At 49.1% G+C, this 22,544-nt stretch overlaps 1 protein-coding gene across 1 annotated transcript; it reads right to left on the reverse strand.

The window, feature by feature from the left end:
• Positions 1-351: 351 nt before the first annotated feature.
• Positions 352-2,419, reverse strand: LOC148153538 (uncharacterized). The gene is made up of 2 exons (XM_088001665.1): positions 1,025-2,419; positions 352-487 (listed from the first exon to the last, which is right to left on the reverse strand). The coding sequence occupies exons 1-2, from the start codon at positions 2,401-2,403 to the stop codon at positions 352-354; spliced, it is 1,515 nt and encodes a 504-aa protein (XP_087857791.1). The 5' UTR covers positions 2,404-2,419.
• Between the last annotated feature and the right edge of the window lie 20,125 nt (positions 2,420-22,544).

A 22,544-nucleotide genomic window follows, 5' to 3' on the forward strand; every position in this document is an offset into this window, starting at 1 on the left:
AAAAAATCTTTGGTAAGGGCATAAAGGAAAAATATTCAAATTAGGAGGGGGTCAAAGGTTAGGATTAGGCATGGGAATGGGACTTTAGGTTTAGGCACTAATCCTAGATTGTTTCTGTGTTTTAAACAGGTGTGGAGGGATCCCATGGTCACCACAGAGAAGACAGGACACTGAAGAAGAACCCAGGCGGGAGGCACTGGCTGGTTAGGACGAGTGTTGCGGGTTGGAGCAGGGTTTGGGTTCAAGGTCAAAGGTCAGGAAACCAATATTGGTTCCCCAAACCAATGCCTCTTACCCTCTACCCCGCCCAGATGCACGGGCACGTCCCGCCCGGAGAATCAACAGTGCAGCCTATCTCTCGTTGAGGCCCCTGGGGATCTTAGTGTCCAACCTGTGGATCCAGAGCCGTTCAGCTCTCCTCCTCTGGGCCGGAGACCACGCCGGGTTGGATTCCAGCACCAGAGCCGAAACAGAGGTCCAACCGTGCCTAATAAAGTGTCGAATTAAGGGTACATGTGTCTTTTTTTGCTTTTGAATATTATGTCTGTGTTGGACAAAACGGGTGAGGAGGGTGTTTCCCGTTTCGCCGACATAATTCATCTTACAAATTTTGCATGTGATTAGATAAACACAATTTTTTAATTTAGGGTGGCCTAATTGATCCAATTTGAAAATTGTGTTGTTGAATTTATTTTGTACCCAACTCAACTGTTTGAAGAATTCACTCTGACCTTTCACCTTGGGCCTCTCCAGAGGTTTGACTTCAGCTTTAACTAGGAAGTCTCTCAAATTTTTGTTCCTTTTATATGCCGCAATTATTCTATAATTTTGAAGTAAAGAGGTTTCTGATTGGAATTTGGTGAAATTTTGTTTGATATTATATACAAATTGGCCTGCTGAAGAGGTGAAAGTTGTGATCAGAGGAAGTAGGGGAGACGGATCGGGGGGTCTGGACTCAAGGAAGCTTTTCCTACATGCCCTGAGGAAAGTCCTGGAATATCCTCTTTTGGAAAGTGCAGAGAACAGGATCTTAACAGTCTCCTCAAAATCTGCTCTCTGCGTACATATCCTGTGGAATCTGAGGAGTTGTGACTTGATGAGGCCGGCATATGTGTGCCTTGGGTGGTGACTGGTTTTAAATAAGAGGGCATGTGTGTCTGTTTCTTTGAAAAAAACCTTGATATCCAATTTGTGTGTCGTGTCAAAATTTGGTCCTTTAAAGGTGGTTGTGTCCAGAAAATCTACCGCTTTAACGCTTGTAGTGGACTTGACTGTAATGGAGGGATTGTATGTGTTTAAATGATTGAGGAATTCCTTAAAGTCTTCTTCAGAATGAGTCCAGACCCCCCAGATGTCGTCCAGGTATCTGAAATAAAATAAAGGGGTCTTTCTGCAAGTGCTGAGGGCACCCTCCTCCCAGTAAGCCATGAATATATTTGCATAGGCAGGTGCAAATTTCTTACCCATGGCTGTACCTTTCACTTGCAGGAAGAAGTTTCCATCAAAAACAAAGTCATTCCTTTTCAGGTTGATCTCTAGCAGTTGGATTAATTCACGATCTGGCCTCCTCGAATCTGGGTACTTTAAAAATATTCTTTTAATGCAACTAATTCCTTCATTTATATCAATGTTAGTGTACAAACTGTCTATGTCAATGGTAAATAGAATAGAGTCCTGAGGTAGGGAAATTAATTTGATTTTTTCAATAAAATCATAGGTATCTTTAATATAGCTTTTGTGTAATATGGATAGAGGGTATAAATAATGATCAATAAATTCTGCTGTGTTATATGTTTCACTCCCACAGTCTGAAACAATTGGTCTTCCATGTGGGATCTCATTTTTCTTGCTCCAAGCTTCTCTTTTTTTGTGTATTTTAGGGAGCAAATAAAATCTCCTGGCTCTGGGTTCAGGAGGCCCAAGCAGGTAAGATTTTTGTTTAGCATTAATGAATTTCTTTTTATGTAGATTATCAATTATTTTTCTAATTAGGGGGGCTGTTTCTTTATAAATAGGAGTATCCAATTTCTTGTAATATGTTTGATTGTATAATTGTTTATAGCCCTCCCACAGGTACTGTTCTCTATCCATAATCACAATAGCACTGCCTTTATCAGCAGGTTTAATTATTATATTTTTGTTATCCATTAATTCTTTAAGTGCTTTGCTTTCTTCTATAGTTAGGTTAGGTATGGTTTTACTAAATTTAAAGTTTTTATCTAGGTATTTTAGATCTTTATTAATTAATTTTCCCACCTCAGGAGGAAGAGCGTCGATTGGAGGAGACCAGTCGGATTCAGGTAAGAAAGGTAGGTTCTTATTACTGTTAGATACATCATCCTTGTAATACACTGCTAGTTTAATTCTTCTGTGATACTTTTGTAATTCAAACCTCATTTGCATTTTAGTTATTTGTTTATTGTCAACCTGACTAGGAATGAAGGTTAGACCTCTGCTCAAAAGGGAACGCTGTGCATCACTCAGAATAAAGGATTTTGAAAGATTACAGATATTATTATGTACAATCTGAGAGTGCCCTTCCTTCTCTCCAAGGCTCTCAGGGCAATCTATTTTAACCACTCACCCCAGTGGTTGAGAAGACGGGATGCAGTGGCCTTGGTCCAGTGGATTCTGTCCCTGGCCACCGTGAAGGACGTCTTCTTCAGTGCAGGGATGTAGAGAGGAAGCTGCATGATGTGAGTGTTCAGGTGAGAGAGGATTGCCTGTTCATGTTGAGGCAGAGCAGATGAGAAGTTGACCTCAGGAACATAAACATCTGCATTAGGACACTTGGTCCTGGCAGCTCTCACAGCTGCCTTCATCTCTCTCACAACAGCTTCCTTGTTTCTCTGGGATCTGTGGTTGATCCCCAGAGAGAGGATCAGACGCTCGACACCCTCGTTGATCTGCGTTCTTCCAAACAGGTGTGTCAGATGTCTCCATCTGGCACCGGAGAAGCTGATGACCTGCAGATCAGGGTTGCTCACGTTCGGGAACCTCGCTACGTTGGAGTCTCCGATGATGACACATCTGCTGTCGAGGTTGAGGGCCCAGTTCCTGGTCTTGGACAGGACGCCCTCCTGCCCGGCTGTCATCAGGGCCCGGCCGACAGAAGGGCCCGTGGGGCCGGCCGTGGAGGAGACAGAGGCAGGAACACCAAACGTGAGCTTACGTTGAGTGCTGACCTGTAGCCTGCGTTGGATGGGGGCCATCCTGGGTCGCAGAGAGGTCAGTCGAACTTCACGAAGGGAGGGTGTGGGGGTGGAGGAGCGGGTAGATGGAGATCTGTATCTCTGGAGCTCCTCCTGCAGGAACTCAGCCACAAAGGAGATGTCCTCATCTAGAGCAGGAGTTGACCTTCTCTGTGGAGGAGCAGGCACAGGGGTTTGAGCTGTTCTCCGGGGGACAGAGGTGGTTTCTCTGGCTGGGTCCTGCTGACGTTGGGGCAGAGGAGTGATGTTCTCTGCTGCATGGTGAGGGGGAGGGGGGCTGCATGCTGCATCCAGGCTCCTCACAGATGTCACAGGTGACCAGTCATTTTGGGGAGGATCTGTCATGGTAGCTGTGGTTGACATGACAGGTCTAGGGGGTGGGGGAGGAGGGGGGGAGGGAGAGGAGGAGGAAGAGGAGGGGGAAGATCGAGGGACCACCGGTTGGGAGGGGGAACGGTGGAAGTAATCATATTCATCCTCCTCCTCTGTAGTTGCAGCTTGAGTTGGTGGAGGGTGATCAGCAGGTTCACCCTCTGTTTCTGCAGCTTGCTGAGGTGGCCCATCATCCTCTGTATTCAGGTGCCGAGAGGATGGGTTGGATGAGGAGGAGGAGGAAGCAGCAGAGGATCCAGCAGGAGAGGGGGGAGCCCCATCATCATCTGAGGTCAGCAGGTAAGCCTGGACATCATCTGCTACAGATGGGTTGAATCTTTTGCCCAGGTTGCGTTTGGCCCATTTCACAGCAACCTCCAGCGGTTGCAGCATGTCGCCACCTAGTGCCAGAAGCAGCTGTTTTTCTTCTTCTTGCACATCCTGATAGTGTTGCCTCAGGATGCACATTGTGTTGAAGGCCCAGTTCCTGGCATTTCCATCAATTAAATCGAGTGTTTTAATTGATGGATTGGCAGGTTTGATCGCCTCAGCCAGGTTGATGGTGATCCGCTGGATGGCCGGTGGGTCACGATCTTTCTGGGACACATTGTTAAGGTGGTGGGTGGCTTTAAGCAGCCTGTGTAGGGATCTGACCTTAACGGTAAAGTCCGGGTCGTCCGATTGCTGGTATTCGGTGCGGTTCGGCCTGTTCCGTGGTGCTGGGCGTGGTTGGGGCTGGCGTTGCTGCCGCTGCTGAGGCTGCTGTCGCTGCTGTCTCCGTTGCTGGCGCTGCTGCTGTTGCCACTGATGTTGCTGGTGCTGATGCTGCTGGTTGTGGTTCCGACGTGGTGCTCCGTTGTTGTTCCAGCCCCGGGAGTCAGTACGTGGTTGGCGGTACTGGTTGCGGGGCTGGGAGCGGTATGGTTGTGGTCGGAAGTCCACATCGCGACCATAAGGACGCGGCTCACGGCGTTGCGGAGGGTACCTCTGACGTGGCTGGAAGGATCCGCCGTGTCGGGAAGGAGGGTACTGCCGCTGGCGGTGTTGTGGACCGGAGCTTCTGCTGCGATCCGCCGTGGGGTAGCGGGTCACCGAAGCATAGCTGGGCCTCCAGCGTTGTTGAGGGGGGTCCCAGTTGTTCGGTGCCGCTTCGTAGCTCCGGAGGTAGCGGTTCTCCGGTTGCCGGTTGCGTTGTCTGCCGCGGTGGTAGTGGACTGTTGTCCAGTTGTCATCCTCATAATCCAGAGGATCAGAATTCCAAACCATTTTGGATGGATGATAAAAAAAGTTTTATAAAAAAATCTAAACTGTGATTAAATGAAAAAATAAAAATTAACTAAAATAGAATAAATGAAAAATCGGGAAAACTGAACTGCTTTTAAGGCCGTTCGGCACTTATTTTATTCAGAACACGAGACAAGCAAACAAAACGCGACGTTTCGGTCAAAATTAAACCTTCATCAGGCAGTCTGCTGTCTCAACTAAGAACATCGGTTAAGATTCAAGTATATAAAGCAGAACAGTTTCAAATTTCGCACTTCAAACAAGCAGAATAAACAATTGGCTCTGATTGGCCGAACGAGTGCAGGTAACACGTCATAGAACAGGAAGGGAGGGGGGAGGCTGAGGAGGAGATTTAAACATATACAAACACAAAATAGCGCCCCCGCCCCCTACTGGTCAAAAAAAGGAACTGTATCCAGTGCAGTGAAAGGCCAACAAACATATTTACAGGTCAGGATGGCAAAACCATAGAATATCAATAAAATTATGCAACATATTTACATATTTACAAGGATAGTTCAATATTTACATTATATATACATGTTTTAATAAAAATTAGGTTTTAAACAACTTTTATTCAACCGTACAGGATTAAAAATAAAAGTCAAACATATAAATTAAGACAGGTGATGCACAGCGTGAGTGTTTAGGGATTTTGGTTAGGGGAAATATTTACATTTAGGGTTAAAATTATAAATTAGGGTTAATTATACATAGTTTTAAGTGGTTAGGGTTAGAAAAAAATCTTTGGTAAGGGCATAAAAGAAAAATGTTCAAATTAGGATGGTTAGGGTTAGAAAAAAATCTTTGGTAAGGGCATAAAGGAAAAATATTCAAATTAGGAGGGGGTCAAAGGTTAGGATTAGGCATGGGAATGGGACTTTAGGTTTAGGCACTAATCCTAGATTGTTTCTGTGTTTTAAACAGGTGTGGAGGGATCCCATGGTCACCACAGAGAAGACAGGACACTGAAGAAGAACCCAGGCGGGAGGCACTGGCTGGTTAGGACGAGTGTTGCGGGTTGGAGCAGGGTTTGGGTTCAAGGTCAAAGGTCAGGAAACCAATATTGGTTCCCCAAACCAATGCCTCTTACCCTCTACCCCGCCCAGATGCACGGGCACGTCCCGCCCGGAGAATCAACAGTGCAGCCTATCTCTCGTTGAGGCCCCTGGGGATCTTAGTGTCCAACCTGTGGATCCAGAGCCGTTCAGCTCTCCTCCTCTGGGCCGGAGACCACGCCGGGTTGGATTCCAGCACCAGAGCCGAAACAGAGGTCCAACCGTGCCTAATAAAGTGTCGAATTAAGGGTACATGTGTCTTTTTTTGCTTTTGAATATTATGTCTGTGTTGGACAAAACGGGTGAGGAGGGTGTTTCCCGTTTCGCCGACATAATTCATCTTACAAATTTTGCATGTGATTAGATAAACACAATTTTTTAATTTAGGGTGGCCTAATTGATCCAATTTGAAAATTGTGTTGTTGAATTTATTTTGTACCCAACTCAACTGTTTGAAGAATTCACTCTGACCTTTCACCTTGGGCCTCTCCAGAGGTTTGACTTCAGCTTTAACTAGGAAGTCTCTCAAATTTTTGTTCCTTTTATATGCCGCAATTATTCTATAATTTTGAAGTAAAGAGGTTTCTGATTGGAATTTGGTGAAATTTTGTTTGATATTATATACAAATTGGCCTGCTGAAGAGGTGAAAGTTGTGATCAGAGGAAGTAGGGGAGACGGATCGGGGGGTCTGGACTCAAGGAAGCTTTTCCTACATGCCCTGAGGAAAGTCCTGGAATATCCTCTTTTGGAAAGTGCAGAGAACAGGATCTTAACAGTCTCCTCAAAATCTGCTCTCTGCGTACATATCCTGTGGAATCTGAGGAGTTGTGACTTGATGAGGCCGGCATATGTGTGCCTTGGGTGGTGACTGGTTTAGGGTTAGGGTAGGGTTAGGGTAGGGTTAGGGTTAGGATAAGGGATGAAAGCCAGAAAATGACTTGGATCACTCAAAATATCTCAAAAAGTAAATGAGCTAGGGGGCTGATACTTGGCACAGACACGCCCCCTGAGGGGACCTACAACCTATCAAAGTTTGGTGGGCGTGGCTTGTTTCCTTATGGTAGCTGCCATAGACTCCCATTCATTTGAAAAAGTGGATCACTCAAAATAACTCGAAAACTAAAGGAGGTCACGAGGTCAAACCATGGTCCATAGGGACCCCTCGGGGGCCCCCACCTCCCCACCGAGTTTGGTGGTCCTAGCCCCTCCCCTTCCTATAGCTGCCATAGACTCCCATTCATTTTTGGTGATGTCATATCTCTGGCTAGGAGTGACGTAGCGAGCTGGGAGTGGTACGTACGTGCTCAGGGCGTCCCCCCGAGTCCGTGGATATGCGGATCATGGGGGATCATTGAACTTTAATTTTTCGAAAAACGCACTAAGTGTCGTACCTGGGCCTTACTGTGGGAACCTCACTAGAGTGCGTTTTGGCGCCCCCTGAGGCCACTGGAGGTACTCCTGGAGGTGATTTTTTGGAACTTCATCAGGACACTAAGTCCCCATACTTTGTCCGATCCGAACGGGAGTGGTACCGTCGTGCTCAGCAGCGCCCCCTGAGTCCGTGGATATACATATCATGTGCGTCCAAGACACTTTGTGCAAAACTTTGTCCGATCGTAACGGGAGTGGTACCACCGTGCTCAGGAGCGCCCCCTGAGTCCGTTGATATGCATATCATGTGACTTTGACCTTAGTAAAAAAAATACAAAAGTCGACCTAAGTACTGACCGAAAATTTTTCGAAAATTTTTCTAAGTGTAACCCTAGGTCAAACCCTAGTCATGACCTTGGTGGGTTAGGGTTAGGGATAGGGGTAGACCCAGGGCTCCCATGTGTCCGGAGGTTATAATTGAAGGGTTAGGGTTAGGGTTAGGGTAAGGGTTAGGGTTAGGGTTAGGGTTAGGGTTAGGGGTTAGGGTTAGGGTAGGGTTAGGGTTAGGGTTAGGGTTAGGGTTAGGGTTAGGGTTAGGGTTAGGATAGAGGGCTACAGCCAAGTCAGATCAGTCAAAATGAGAATAACTCGTGAAGCGAACGTGCTACGGATGCCGAAGCCAGGTCTGCGGTGGGGTTCGCACGGGTTCCGGACGCGTGTGCCGCGACGGCTTCTTCGCCCGACTCAGGGTTTAGCCTGCGTGGGCCGACGGAGGATCAGTCGGAAACGGGTTAGGCGTTAGGGATCCGTGGGGTTAGGCGTTAGGGATCCGTGGCGTTAGGGCTGTGCCAAATCAGGGAATAGGGAAAAAAAAATCGAGCCTCCCCCCTAGCTTTGACTGAAATCCTGAGAGGTTAGGTTGAGGGAAAATATTGGACGGTAAGGCTTCCAAAAAAAAACAGTGAAACGGTCCATAATAAAAATAAATTAGGTTTGTTTTAGGTTTAGGCACGGAGAGCAAGATTTAAGTTAAAGAAACGGGGAGAAGGCCGTTCAAAGGGGAGAAGATAATTATCGTTTTAAAAAAGGAGTAAAATTACCCATCAATTCAATGTCAGGTGAAAGTCTTTGTGCAGTTCATTTATTCCTCCTCCGGATGGCGCCGGTCGAGCATCGGGTGACATTTGGTTGTGCTGGATCATTTCTGGTGAGGTGAGAAGCGGTTATGCGCACTTCAATTTTTCCGCCACTAGATGGAGTCGGTCGCTGCATTTCAGGCCAAATCAGGGAATAGGAAAGCTTCAGCGTCTTTCCTAACTCACAAGACACTAGGTTAGGATAGAGGACTACAGCCAAGTCAGATCAGTCAAAATGAGAATAACTCGTGAAGCGAACGTGCTACGGATGCCGAAGCCAGGTCTGCGGTGGGGTTCGCACGGGTTCCGGACGCGTGTGCCGCGACGGCTTCTTCGCCCGACTCAGGGTTTAGCCTGCGTGGGCCGACGGAGGATCAGTCGGAAACGGGTTAGGCGTTAGGGATCCGTGGGGTTAGGCGTTAGGGATCCGTGGCGTTAGGGCTGTGCCAAATCAGGGAATAGGGAAAAAAAAATCGAGCCTCCCCCCTAGCTTTGACTGAAATCCTGAGAGGTTAGGTTGAGGGAAAATATTGGACGGTAAGGCTTCCAAAAAAAAACAGTGAAACGGTCCATAATAAAAATAAATTAGGTTTGTTTTAGGTTTAGGCACGGAGAGCAAGATTTAAGTTAAAGAAACGGGGAGAAGGCCGTTCAAAGGGGAGAAGATAATTATCGTTTTAAAAAAGGAGTAAAATTACCCATCAATTCAATGTCAGGTGAAAGTCTTTGTGCAGTTCATTTATTCCTCCTCCGGATGGCGCCGGTGGAGGATCGGGTGACATTTGGTTGTGCTGGATCAGTTCTGGTGAGGTGAGAAGTGGTTATGCGCACTTCAATTTTCCGTCCACTAGATGGAGTCAGTAACTGCCATCACATGTGCCAAATCAGGGAATAGGAAAGCTTCAGCGTCTTTCCTAACTCACAAGACACTAGGATAGAGGGCTACAGCCAAGTCAGATCAGTCAAAATGAGAATAACTCGTGAAGCGAACGTGCTACGGATGCCGAAGCCAGGTCTGCGGTGGGGTTCGCACGGGTTCCGGACGCGTGTGCCGCGACGGCTTCTTCGCCCGACTCAGGGTTTAGCCTGCGTGGGCCGACGGAGGATCAGTCGGAAACGGGTTAGGCGTTAGGGATCCGTGGGGTTAGGCGTTAGGGATCCGTGGCGTTAGGGCTGTGCCAAATCAGGGAATAGGGAAAAAAAAATCGAGCCTCCCCCCTAGCTTTGACTGAAATCCTGAGAGGTTAGGTTGAGGGAAAATATTGGACGGTAAGGCTTCCAAAAAAAAACAGTGAAACGGTCCATAATAAAAATAAATTAGGTTTGTTTTAGGTTTAGGCACGGAGAGCAAGATTTAAGTTAAAGAAACGGGGAGAAGGCCGTTCAAAGGGGAGAAGATAATTATCATTTTAAAAAAGGAGTAAAATTACCCATCAGTTAAATGTCAGGTGAAAGTCTTTGTGCAGTTCATTTATTCCTCCTCCGGATGGCGCCGGTCGAGCATCGGGTGACATTTGGTGGCACGGGATCATTTCTGGTGAGGGGAAAGGTGAGAAGTGGTTATGCGCACTTCAATTTTTCCGCCACTAGATGGAGTCGGTCGCTGCATTTCAGGCCAAATCAGGGAATAGGAGAAAGCAGGAGCCTCTTCCCTAGCTGGAGCCTCTTCCCTAACCGCTCAGAGCAGGATATAGGAAGAAAACCCAGTTGCTCATTTGAGCACTCGAAATAGCTCCGAAACGGTGAGCCTCAGGCGGGCGAAACTCGGCACAGAGAGTCTGCGGGTGGGGTGCCAGATGCCCGGGAATTCTGACCGGCGTGGCACGTTCCCCCGCCGTCGCTCCCATAGACTCCCATTGATCTGAAAAAGCGCACCGCTCAAAATGAATGGGGAAAGGCAAGGAGCATCGAGGTTGTTGTTTAGGGGTCCCTAATCAGATTGGGGTTAGGTGGAGCGAGGTCAAAGGTCACGAAGCAAACTGTACTTTAAGGGCCTTTTCTAACAAGTTTAGCTGTGACTGAAATCCTGAGAGGTTAGGTTGAGGGAGAATACTGGAAGGTAAGGCTTCCCAAAAAAACTGGAAAACGGTCCATAATAAAAATAAATTAGGTTTGTTTTAGGTTTAGGCACGGAGAGCAAGATTTAAGTTAAAGAAACGGGGAGAAGGCCGTTCAAAGGGGAGAAGATAATTATCGTTTTAAAAAAGGAGTAAAATTACCCATCAATTCAATGTCAGGTGAAAGTCTTTGTGCAGTTCATTTATTCCTCCTCCGGATGGCGCCGGTGGAGGATCGGGTGACATTTGGTTGTGCTGGATCAGTTCTGGTGAGGTGAGAAGTGGTTATGCGCACTTCAATTTTCCGTCCACTAGATGGAGTCGGTAACTGCCATCACATGTGCCAAATCAGGGAATAGGAAAGCTTCAGCGTCTTTCCTAACTCACAAGACACTAGGATAGAGGGCTACAGCCAAGTCAGATCAGTCAAAATGAGAATAACTCGTGAAGCGAACGTGCTACGGATGCCGAAGCCAGGTCTGCGGTGGGGTTCGCACGGGTTCCGGACGCGTGTGCCGCGACGGCTTCTTCGCCCGACTCAGGGTTTAGCCTGCGTGGGCCGACGGAGGATCAGTCGGAAACGGGTTAGGCGTTAGGGATCCGTGGGGTTAGGCGTTAGGGATCCGTGGCGTTAGGGCTGTGCCAAATCAGGGAATAGGGAAAAAAAAATCGAGCCTCCCCCCTAGCTTTGACTGAAATCCTGAGAGGTTAGGTTGAGGGAAAATATTGGACGGTAAGGCTTCCAAAAAAAAACAGTGAAACGGTCCATAATAAAAATAAATTAGGTTTGTTTTAGGTTTAGGCACGGAGAGCAAGATTTAAGTTAAAGAAACGGGGAGAAGGCCGTTCAAAGGGGAGAAGATAATTATCATTTTAAAAAAGGAGTAAAATTACCCATCAGTTAAATGTCAGGTGAAAGTCTTTGTGCAGTTCATTTATTCCTCCTCCGGATGGCGCCGGTCGAGCATCGGGTGACATTTGGTGGCACGGGATCATTTCTGGTGAGGTGAGAAGCGGTTATGCGCACTTCAATTTTTCCGCCACTAGATGGAGTCGGTCGCTGCATTTCAGGCCAAATCAGGGAATAGGAGAAAGCAGGAGCCTCTTCCCTAGCTGGAGCCTCTTCCCTAACCGCTCAGAGCAGGATATAGGAAGAAAACCCAGTTGCTCATTTGAGCACTCGAAATAGCTCCGAAACGGTGAGCCTCAGGCGGGCGAAACTCGGCACAGAGAGTCTGCGGGTGGGGTGCCAGATGCCCGGGAATTCTGACCGGCGTGGCACGTTCCCCCGCCGTCGCTCCCATAGACTCCCATTGATCTGAAAAAGCGCACCGCTCAAAATGAATGGGGAAAGGCAAGGAGCATCGAGGTTGTTGTTTAGGGGTCCCTAATCAGATTGGGGTTAGGTGGAGCGAGGTCAAAGGTCACGAAGCAAACTGTACTTTAAGGGCCTTTTCTAACAAGTTTAGCTGTGACTGAAATCCTGAGAGGTTAGGTTGAGGGAGAATACTGGAAGGTAAGGCTTCCCAAAAAAACTGGAAAACGGTCCATAATAAAAATAAATTAGGTTTGTTTTAGGTTTAGGCACGGAGAGCAAGATTTAAGTTAAAGAAACGGGGAGAAGGCCGTTTAAAGGGGAGAAGATAATTATCGTTTTAAAAAAGGAGTAAAATTACCCATCAATTCAATGTCAGGTGAAAGTCTTTGTGCAGTTCATTTATTCCTCCTCCGGATGGCGCCGGTGGAGGATCGGGTGACATTTGGTTGTGCTGGATCAGTTCTGGTGAGGTGAGAAGTGGTTATGCGCACTTCAATTTTCCGTCCACTAGATGGAGTCAGTAACTGCCATCACATGTGCCAAATCAGGGAATAGGAAAGCTTCAGCGTCTTTCCTAACTCACAAGACACTAGGATAGAGGGCTACAGCCAAGTCAGATCAGTCAAAATGAGAATAACTCGTGAAGCGAACGTGCTACGGATGCCGAAGCCAGGTCTGCGGTGGGGTTCGCACGGGTTCCGGACGCGTGTGCCGCGACGGCTTCTTCGCCCGACTCAGGGTTTAGCCTGCGTGGGCCGACGGAGGATCAGTCGGAAACGGGTTAGGCGTTAGGGATCCGTGGGGTTAGGCGTTAGGGATCCGTGGCGTTAGGGCTGTGCCAAATCAGGGAATAGGGAAAAAAAAATCGAGCCTCCCCCCTAGCTTTGACTGAAATCCTGAGAGGTTAGGTTGAGGGAAAATATTGGACGGTAAGGCTTCCAAAAAAAAACAGTGAAACGGTCCATAATAAAAATAAATTAGGTTTGTTTTAGGTTTAGGCACGGAGAGCAAGATTTAAGTTAAAGAAACGGGGAGAAGGCCGTTCAAAGGGGAGAAGATAATTATCGTTTTAAAAAAGGAGTAAAATTACCCATCAATTCAATGTCAGGTGAAAGTCTTTGTGCAGTTCATTTATTCCTCCTCCGGATGGCGCCGGTCGAGCATCGGGTGACATTTGGTTGTGCTGGATCATTTCTGGTGAGGTGAGAAGCGGTTATGCGCACTTCAATTTTTCCGCCACTAGATGGAGTCGGTCGCTGCATTTCAGGCCAAATCAGGGAATAGGAAAGCTTCAGCGTCTTTCCTAACTCACAAGACACTAGGTTAGGATAGAGGACTACAGCCAAGTCAGATCAGTCAAAATGAGAATAACTCGTGAAGCGAACGTGCTACGGATGCCGAAGCCAGGTCTGCGGTGGGGTTCGCACGGGTTCCGGACGCGTGTGCCGCGACGGCTTCTTCGCCCGACTCAGGGTTTAGCCTGCGTGGGCCGACGGAGGATCAGTCGGAAACGGGTTAGGCGTTAGGGATCCGTGGGGTTAGGCGTTAGGGATCCGTGGCGTTAGGGCTGTGCCAAATCAGGGAATAGGGAAAAAAAAATCGAGCCTCCCCCCTAGCTTTGACTGAAATCCTGAGAGGTTAGGTTGAGGGAAAATATTGGACGGTAAGGCTTCCAAAAAAAAACAGTGAAACGGTCCATAATAAAAATAAATTAGGTTTGTTTTAGGTTTAGGCACGGAGAGCAAGATTTAAGTTAAAGAAACGGGGAGAAGGCCGTTCAAAGGGGAGAAGATAATTATCGTTTTAAAAAAGGAGTAAAATTACCCATCAATTCAATGTCAGGTGAAAGTCTTTGTGCAGTTCATTTATTCCTCCTCCGGATGGCGCCGGTGGAGGATCGGGTGACATTTGGTTGTGCTGGATCAGTTCTGGTGAGGTGAGAAGTGGTTATGCGCACTTCAATTTTCCGTCCACTAGATGGAGTCAGTAACTGCCATCACATGTGCCAAATCAGGGAATAGGAAAGCTTCAGCGTCTTTCCTAACTCACAAGACACTAGGATAGAGGGCTACAGCCAAGTCAGATCAGTCAAAATGAGAATAACTCGTGAAGCGAACGTGCTACGGATGCCGAAGCCAGGTCTGCGGTGGGGTTCGCACGGGTTCCGGACGCGTGTGCCGCGACGGCTTCTTCGCCCGACTCAGGGTTTAGCCTGCGTGGGCCGACGGAGGATCAGTCGGAAACGGGTTAGGCGTTAGGGATCCGTGGGGTTAGGCGTTAGGGATCCGTGGCGTTAGGGCTGTGCCAAATCAGGGAATAGGGAAAAAAAAATCGAGCCTCCCCCCTAGCTTTGACTGAAATCCTGAGAGGTTAGGTTGAGGGAAAATATTGGACGGTAAGGCTTCCAAAAAAAAACAGTGAAACGGTCCATAATAAAAATAAATTAGGTTTGTTTTAGGTTTAGGCACGGAGAGCAAGATTTAAGTTAAAGAAACGGGGAGAAGGCCGTTCAAAGGGGAGAAGATAATTATCATTTTAAAAAAGGAGTAAAATTACCCATCAGTTAAATGTCAGGTGAAAGTCTTTGTGCAGTTCATTTATTCCTCCTCCGGATGGCGCCGGTCGAGCATCGGGTGACATTTGGTGGCACGGGATCATTTCTGGTGAGGTGAGAAGCGGTTATGCGCACTTCAATTTTTCCGCCACTAGATGGAGTCGGTCGCTGCATTTCAGGCCAAATCAGGGAATAGGAGAAAGCAGGAGCCTCTTCCCTAGCTGGAGCCTCTTCCCTAACCGCTCAGAGCAGGATATAGGAAGAAAACCCAGTTGCTCATTTGAGCACTCGAAATAGCTCCGAAACGGTGAGCCTCAGGCGGGCGAAACTCGGCACAGAGAGTCTGCGGGTGGGGTGCCAGATGCCCGGGAATTCTGACCGGCGTGGCACGTTCCCCCGCCGTCGCTCCCATAGACTCCCATTGATCTGAAAAAGCGCACCGCTCAAAATGAATGGGGAAAGGCAAGGAGCATCGAGGTTGTTGTTTAGGGGTCCCTAATCAGATTGGGGTTAGGTGGAGCGAGGTCAAAGGTCACGAAGCAAACTGTACTTTAAGGGCCTTTTCTAACAAGTTTAGCTGTGACTGAAATCCTGAGAGGTTAGGTTGAGGGAGAATACTGGAAGGTAAGGCTTCCCAAAAAAACTGGAAAACGGTCCATAATAAAAATAAATTAGGTTTGTTTTAGGTTTAGGCACGGAGAGCAAGATTTAAGTTAAAGAAACGGGGAGAAGGCCGTTTAAAGGGGAGAAGATAATTATCGTTTTAAAAAAGGAGTAAAATTACCCATCAATTCAATGTCAGGTGAAAGTCTTTGTGCAGTTCATTTATTCCTCCTCCGGATGGCGCCGGTGGAGGATCGGGTGACATTTGGTTGTGCTGGATCAGTTCTGGTGAGGTGAGAAGTGGTTATGCGCACTTCAATTTTCCGTCCACTAGATGGAGTCAGTAACTGCCATCACATGTGCCAAATCAGGGAATAGGAAAGCTTCAGCGTCTTTCCTAACTCACAAGACACTAGGATAGAGGGCTACAGCCAAGTCAGATCAGTCAAAATGAGAATAACTCGTGAAGCGAACGTGCTACGGATGCCGAAGCCAGGTCTGCGGTGGGGTTCGCACGGGTTCCGGACGCGTGTGCCGCGACGGCTTCTTCGCCCGACTCAGGGTTTAGCCTGCGTGGGCCGACGGAGGATCAGTCGGAAACGGGTTAGGCGTTAGGGATCCGTGGGGTTAGGCGTTAGGGATCCGTGGCGTTAGGGCTGTGCCAAATCAGGGAATAGGGAAAAAAAAATCGAGCCTCCCCCCTAGCTTTGACTGAAATCCTGAGAGGTTAGGTTGAGGGAAAATATTGGACGGTAAGGCTTCCAAAAAAAAACAGTGAAACGGTCCATAATAAAAATAAATTAGGTTTGTTTTAGGTTTAGGCACGGAGAGCAAGATTTAAGTTAAAGAAACGGGGAGAAGGCCGTTCAAAGGGGAGAAGATAATTATCGTTTTAAAAAAGGAGTAAAATTACCCATCAATTCAATGTCAGGTGAAAGTCTTTGTGCAGTTCATTTATTCCTCCTCCGGATGGCGCCGGTCGAGCATCGGGTGACATTTGGTTGTGCTGGATCATTTCTGGTGAGGTGAGAAGCGGTTATGCGCACTTCAATTTTTCCGCCACTAGATGGAGTCGGTCGCTGCATTTCAGGCCAAATCAGGGAATAGGAAAGCTTCAGCGTCTTTCCTAACTCACAAGACACTAGGTTAGGATAGAGGACTACAGCCAAGTCAGATCAGTCAAAATGAGAATAACTCGTGAAGCGAACGTGCTACGGATGCCGAAGCCAGGTCTGCGGTGGGGTTCGCACGGGTTCCGGACGCGTGTGCCGCGACGGCTTCTTCGCCCGACTCAGGGTTTAGCCTGCGTGGGCCGACGGAGGATCAGTCGGAAACGGGTTAGGCGTTAGGGATCCGTGGGGTTAGGCGTTAGGGATCCGTGGCGTTAGGGCTGTGCCAAATCAGGGAATAGGGAAAAAAAAATCGAGCCTCCCCCCTAGCTTTGACTGAAATCCTGAGAGGTTAGGTTGAGGGAAAATATTGGACGGTAAGGCTTCCAAAAAAAAACAGTGAAACGGTCCATAATAAAAATAAATTAGGTTTGTTTTAGGTTTAGGCACGGAGAGCAAGATTTAAGTTAAAGAAACGGGGAGAAGGCCGTTCAAAGGGGAGAAGATAATTATCGTTTTAAAAAAGGAGTAAAATTACCCATCAATTCAATGTCAGGTGAAAGTCTTTGTGCAGTTCATTTATTCCTCCTCCGGATGGCGCCGGTGGAGGATCGGGTGACATTTGGTTGTGCTGGATCAGTTCTGGTGAGGTGAGAAGTGGTTATGCGCACTTCAATTTTCCGTCCACTAGATGGAGTCAGTAACTGCCATCACATGTGCCAAATCAGGGAATAGGAAAGCTTCAGCGTCTTTCCTAACTCACAAGACACTAGGATAGAGGGCTACAGCCAAGTCAGATCAGTCAAAATGAGAATAACTCGTGAAGCGAACGTGCTACGGATGCCGAAGCCAGGTCTGCGGTGGGGTTCGCACGGGTTCCGGACGCGTGTGCCGCGACGGCTTCTTCGCCCGACTCAGGGTTTAGCCTGCGTGGGCCGACGGAGGATCAGTCGGAAACGGGTTAGGCGTTAGGGATCCGTGGGGTTAGGCGTTAGGGATCCGTGGCGTTAGGGCTGTGCCAAATCAGGGAATAGGGAAAAAAAAATCGAGCCTCCCCCCTAGCTTTGACTGAAATCCTGAGAGGTTAGGTTGAGGGAAAATATTGGACGGTAAGGCTTCCAAAAAAAAACAGTGAAACGGTCCATAATAAAAATAAATTAGGTTTGTTTTAGGTTTAGGCACGGAGAGCAAGATTTAAGTTAAAGAAACGGGGAGAAGGCCGTTCAAAGGGGAGAAGATAATTATCATTTTAAAAAAGGAGTAAAATTACCCATCAGTTAAATGTCAGGTGAAAGTCTTTGTGCAGTTCATTTATTCCTCCTCCGGATGGCGCCGGTCGAGCATCGGGTGACATTTGGTGGCACGGGATCATTTCTGGTGAGGGGAAAGGTGAGAAGTGGTTATGCGCACTTCAATTTTTCCGCCACTAGATGGAGTCGGTCGCTGCATTTCAGGCCAAATCAGGGAATAGGAGAAAGCAGGAGCCTCTTCCCTAGCTGGAGCCTCTTCCCTAACCGCTCAGAGCAGGATATAGGAAGAAAACCCAGTTGCTCATTTGAGCACTCGAAATAGCTCCGAAACGGTGAGCCTCAGGCGGGCGAAACTCGGCACAGAGAGTCTGCGGGTGGGGTGCCAGATGCCCGGGAATTCTGACCGGCGTGGCACGTTCCCCCGCCGTCGCTCCCATAGACTCCCATTGATCTGAAAAAGCGCACCGCTCAAAATGAATGGGGAAAGGCAAGGAGCATCGAGGTTGTTGTTTAGGGGTCCCTAATCAGATTGGGGTTAGGTGGAGCGAGGTCAAAGGTCACGAAGCAAACTGTACTTTAAGGGCCTTTTCTAACAAGTTTAGCTGTGACTGAAATCCTGAGAGGTTAGGTTGAGGGAGAATACTGGAAGGTAAGGCTTCCCAAAAAAACTGGAAAACGGTCCATAATAAAAATAAATTAGGTTTGTTTTAGGTTTAGGCACGGAGAGCAAGATTTAAGTTAAAGAAACGGGGAGAAGGCCGTTCAAAGGGGAGAAGATAATTATCGTTTTAAAAAAGGAGTAAAATTACCCATCAATTCAATGTCAGGTGAAAGTCTTTGTGCAGTTCATTTATTCCTCCTCCGGATGGCGCCGGTGGAGGATCGGGTGACATTTGGTTGTGCTGGATCAGTTCTGGTGAGGTGAGAAGTGGTTATGCGCACTTCAATTTTCCGTCCACTAGATGGAGTCGGTAACTGCCATCACATGTGCCAAATCAGGGAATAGGAAAGCTTCAGCGTCTTTCCTAACTCACAAGACACTAGGATAGAGGGCTACAGCCAAGTCAGATCAGTCAAAATGAGAATAACTCGTGAAGCGAACGTGCTACGGATGCCGAAGCCAGGTCTGCGGTGGGGTTCGCACGGGTTCCGGACGCGTGTGCCGCGACGGCTTCTTCGCCCGACTCAGGGTTTAGCCTGCGTGGGCCGACGGAGGATCAGTCGGAAACGGGTTAGGCGTTAGGGATCCGTGGGGTTAGGCGTTAGGGATCCGTGGCGTTAGGGCTGTGCCAAATCAGGGAATAGGGAAAAAAAAATCGAGCCTCCCCCCTAGCTTTGACTGAAATCCTGAGAGGTTAGGTTGAGGGAAAATATTGGACGGTAAGGCTTCCAAAAAAAAACAGTGAAACGGTCCATAATAAAAATAAATTAGGTTTGTTTTAGGTTTAGGCACGGAGAGCAAGATTTAAGTTAAAGAAACGGGGAGAAGGCCGTTCAAAGGGGAGAAGATAATTATCATTTTAAAAAAGGAGTAAAATTACCCATCAGTTAAATGTCAGGTGAAAGTCTTTGTGCAGTTCATTTATTCCTCCTCCGGATGGCGCCGGTCGAGCATCGGGTGACATTTGGTGGCACGGGATCATTTCTGGTGAGGTGAGAAGCGGTTATGCGCACTTCAATTTTTCCGCCACTAGATGGAGTCGGTCGCTGCATTTCAGGCCAAATCAGGGAATAGGAGAAAGCAGGAGCCTCTTCCCTAGCTGGAGCCTCTTCCCTAACCGCTCAGAGCAGGATATAGGAAGAAAACCCAGTTGCTCATTTGAGCACTCGAAATAGCTCCGAAACGGTGAGCCTCAGGCGGGCGAAACTCGGCACAGAGAGTCTGCGGGTGGGGTGCCAGATGCCCGGGAATTCTGACCGGCGTGGCACGTTCCCCCGCCGTCGCTCCCATAGACTCCCATTGATCTGAAAAAGCGCACCGCTCAAAATGAATGGGGAAAGGCAAGGAGCATCGAGGTTGTTGTTTAGGGGTCCCTAATCAGATTGGGGTTAGGTGGAGCGAGGTCAAAGGTCACGAAGCAAACTGTACTTTAAGGGCCTTTTCTAACAAGTTTAGCTGTGACTGAAATCCTGAGAGGTTAGGTTGAGGGAGAATACTGGAAGGTAAGGCTTCCCAAAAAAACTGGAAAACGGTCCATAATAAAAATAAATTAGGTTTGTTTTAGGTTTAGGCACGGAGAGCAAGATTTAAGTTAAAGAAACGGGGAGAAGGCCGTTTAAAGGGGAGAAGATAATTATCGTTTTAAAAAAGGAGTAAAATTACCCATCAATTCAATGTCAGGTGAAAGTCTTTGTGCAGTTCATTTATTCCTCCTCCGGATGGCGCCGGTGGAGGATCGGGTGACATTTGGTTGTGCTGGATCAGTTCTGGTGAGGTGAGAAGTGGTTATGCGCACTTCAATTTTCCGTCCACTAGATGGAGTCAGTAACTGCCATCACATGTGCCAAATCAGGGAATAGGAAAGCTTCAGCGTCTTTCCTAACTCACAAGACACTAGGATAGAGGGCTACAGCCAAGTCAGATCAGTCAAAATGAGAATAACTCGTGAAGCGAACGTGCTACGGATGCCGAAGCCAGGTCTGCGGTGGGGTTCGCACGGGTTCCGGACGCGTGTGCCGCGACGGCTTCTTCGCCCGACTCAGGGTTTAGCCTGCGTGGGCCGACGGAGGATCAGTCGGAAACGGGTTAGGCGTTAGGGATCCGTGGGGTTAGGCGTTAGGGATCCGTGGCGTTAGGGCTGTGCCAAATCAGGGAATAGGGAAAAAAAAATCGAGCCTCCCCCCTAGCTTTGACTGAAATCCTGAGAGGTTAGGTTGAGGGAAAATATTGGACGGTAAGGCTTCCAAAAAAAAACAGTGAAACGGTCCATAATAAAAATAAATTAGGTTTGTTTTAGGTTTAGGCACGGAGAGCAAGATTTAAGTTAAAGAAACGGGGAGAAGGCCGTTCAAAGGGGAGAAGATAATTATCGTTTTAAAAAAGGAGTAAAATTACCCATCAATTCAATGTCAGGTGAAAGTCTTTGTGCAGTTCATTTATTCCTCCTCCGGATGGGTTATGGGACGGAGGAAAAGACCCCCGCGGGAGACCCCCTTAACGGGGTCCCAGAGGGCTGAAACTCGGTGGGTCGGTCCGGGGCCTTCCCCCGGACCGTGTGCCACCGTTGGTCCGGGCCCCCCGCCCCCCAGGGCCTGGATCCCGGCCCTGGGGGGCCCCCGGACTTTGAGACCCCCTGGAGACCCTACCCTATGAGCCAGGGGTCTCAAACTCGGTGGGTCGGTCCGGGGCCTTCCCCCGGACCGTGTGCCACCGTTGGTCCGGGCCCCCCGCCCCCCAGGGCCTGGATCCCGGCCCTGGGGGGCCCCCGGACTTTGAGACCCCCTGGAGACCCAACCATAAGAGCCAGGGGTCTCAAACTCGGTTTGGCCATAGCCCCCGACGTACCCTCCAAGGGTTCCAAAGCACGCGGAGATCGGACCAAGTTTGCGGCTCCAGGCCCGCCCGAAGTGTCGGGTGGTCTCCCATTCATTCCCTATGGAGGGCCCTTTTCCGGATGGCTGAAAACGACATTTCCGGCTCTCCTGGGAGATCGGGGCCCCCCATACGTGCATGTCATATACCGTTTTAAAGCTCCGAGCCTCCTGAACACGGAGGTGGTCTCGGATCGCCTCTAGGACCTTCCCCCGACCTTCTACGGGTCTCCAAAGGTAAGGTGGGTTATGGGACGGAGGCAAAGACCCCCGCGGGAGACCCCCTTAACGGTGTCCCAGAGGGCTGAAACTCGGTGGGTCGGTTGGGGGCAACCCCCACGACCGTGTGCCACCGTTGGTCCGGGCCCCCCGCCCCCCGAGGCCGAGATCCAGGCCCTGGGGGGCCCCAGATTTGAGACCCCCTGGAGACCCAACCATAAGAGCCAGGGGTCTCAAACTCGGTTTGGCCATAGCCCCCGACGTACCCTCCAAGGGTGCCGAAGCACGCGGAGATCGGACCCCGTTTGCGGCTGCAGCCCCGGTTCAAAGGTCGGGTGGTCTCCCATTCATTCCCTATGGAGGGCCCTTTTCCGGATGGCTGAAAACGACATTTCCGGCTCTCCTGGGAGATCGGGGCCCCCCATACGTGCATGTCATATACCGTTTTAAAGCTCCGAGCCTCCTGAACACGGAGGTGGTCTCGGATCGTCTCTAGGACCTTCCCTCGAGCTTCTACGGGTCTCCAAAGGATTAGCGTCAAACCGGGCCGGCTTTGCCCCGCGATAAGTCGGTCCAAACGGACCGGAACCCGGGCGAGCCGCACACCGTCGGATCCGGGCCGGTCCGCGGATGGTTCTGGTGGTCTCCGATTTCCGCTAGGACGTTCCCCCGAATTTATACGAATTTTTAACCGTTTTGGGCCCAACCGGACCTCCGGTCCGGTTCCCGGGGTCCCACCGACCCGAGACCCGGATCATCGAGCTCCTGAGACGGCCCCGGTCACGAGGGTGTCGGTCCCGGAAGCCTGGGTGGAGGTCCGAAAACCGGACTTCCAGAGGGGGAGACTCGGCGGTGAGCAGCTGCAGATTTCGTCCGCCTGCTAGCGCGGCCCTCCCGGATAGCTCTGCCGCGGATCCCCGGTCTGGACCTCCGGAGCTCCGGTTCGATCCTTAAAAACGCACTGCACCCAGGCAAACCATATATTGGCTGAAAGCTTGGACCGCGGGGAACACGGTGGTGGTCTCGGATCGTCTCTAGGACCTTCCCAGCCGGCGGTAGAAGCGAAAGAAGTTTACCGGGAAATGAGCTCCAAAAATCGGTCAAAAATGCGTTTTATCCGGGAAAACCGGATATGGTTCGAATCTCCGGAGCCCGAAGAGCAGCCCGGTGAAGACCGCATGGTTCTATCTTTAAAAATGAGGGAGATACGGGGTTTTAAAAAAAGCAGTACTGCCCCCACGACGGGGGGGGCGTTCTGGGAGTGAAAGTCAAAACGCTTTTCGGGCCCTTATAAAGAAAATCACTGCCGGAACGATATCAGGAGAGAGTTGGAAAAGAGGGTCTGGGCGGAAAAATGACTAAGTGTTTCAACACTTAGACATATTTTCATGATCCTTGAAGTCTCGGGAGGCCATCCAAGCGGGTCTCAGCCCTCTTTTCCCCCATTTTCGGCCGTTTTTAGCGCTTTT

The sequence above is a fragment of the Poecilia mexicana genome, unplaced genomic scaffold (assembly GCF_051168715.1).
Source record: "Poecilia mexicana isolate PSO_F unplaced genomic scaffold, ASM5116871v1 scaffold_20, whole genome shotgun sequence".
Classification (NCBI taxonomy): domain Eukaryota; kingdom Metazoa; phylum Chordata; class Actinopteri; order Cyprinodontiformes; family Poeciliidae; genus Poecilia; species Poecilia mexicana.

What these genes read in the sequence shown, in the direction of transcription:
- LOC148153538 (XM_088001665.1), bottom strand. Translation starts at nt 2,403, where the DNA reads ATGCAAATGAGGTTTGAATTACAAAAGTATCACAGAAGAATTAAACTA. An exon ending in GAGGAGACTGTTAAGATCCT is followed by an intron (nt 488 to 1,024) that starts GTTCTCTGCACT and finishes ACACTTTATTAG; the next exon opens with GCACGGTTGGACCTCTGTTT.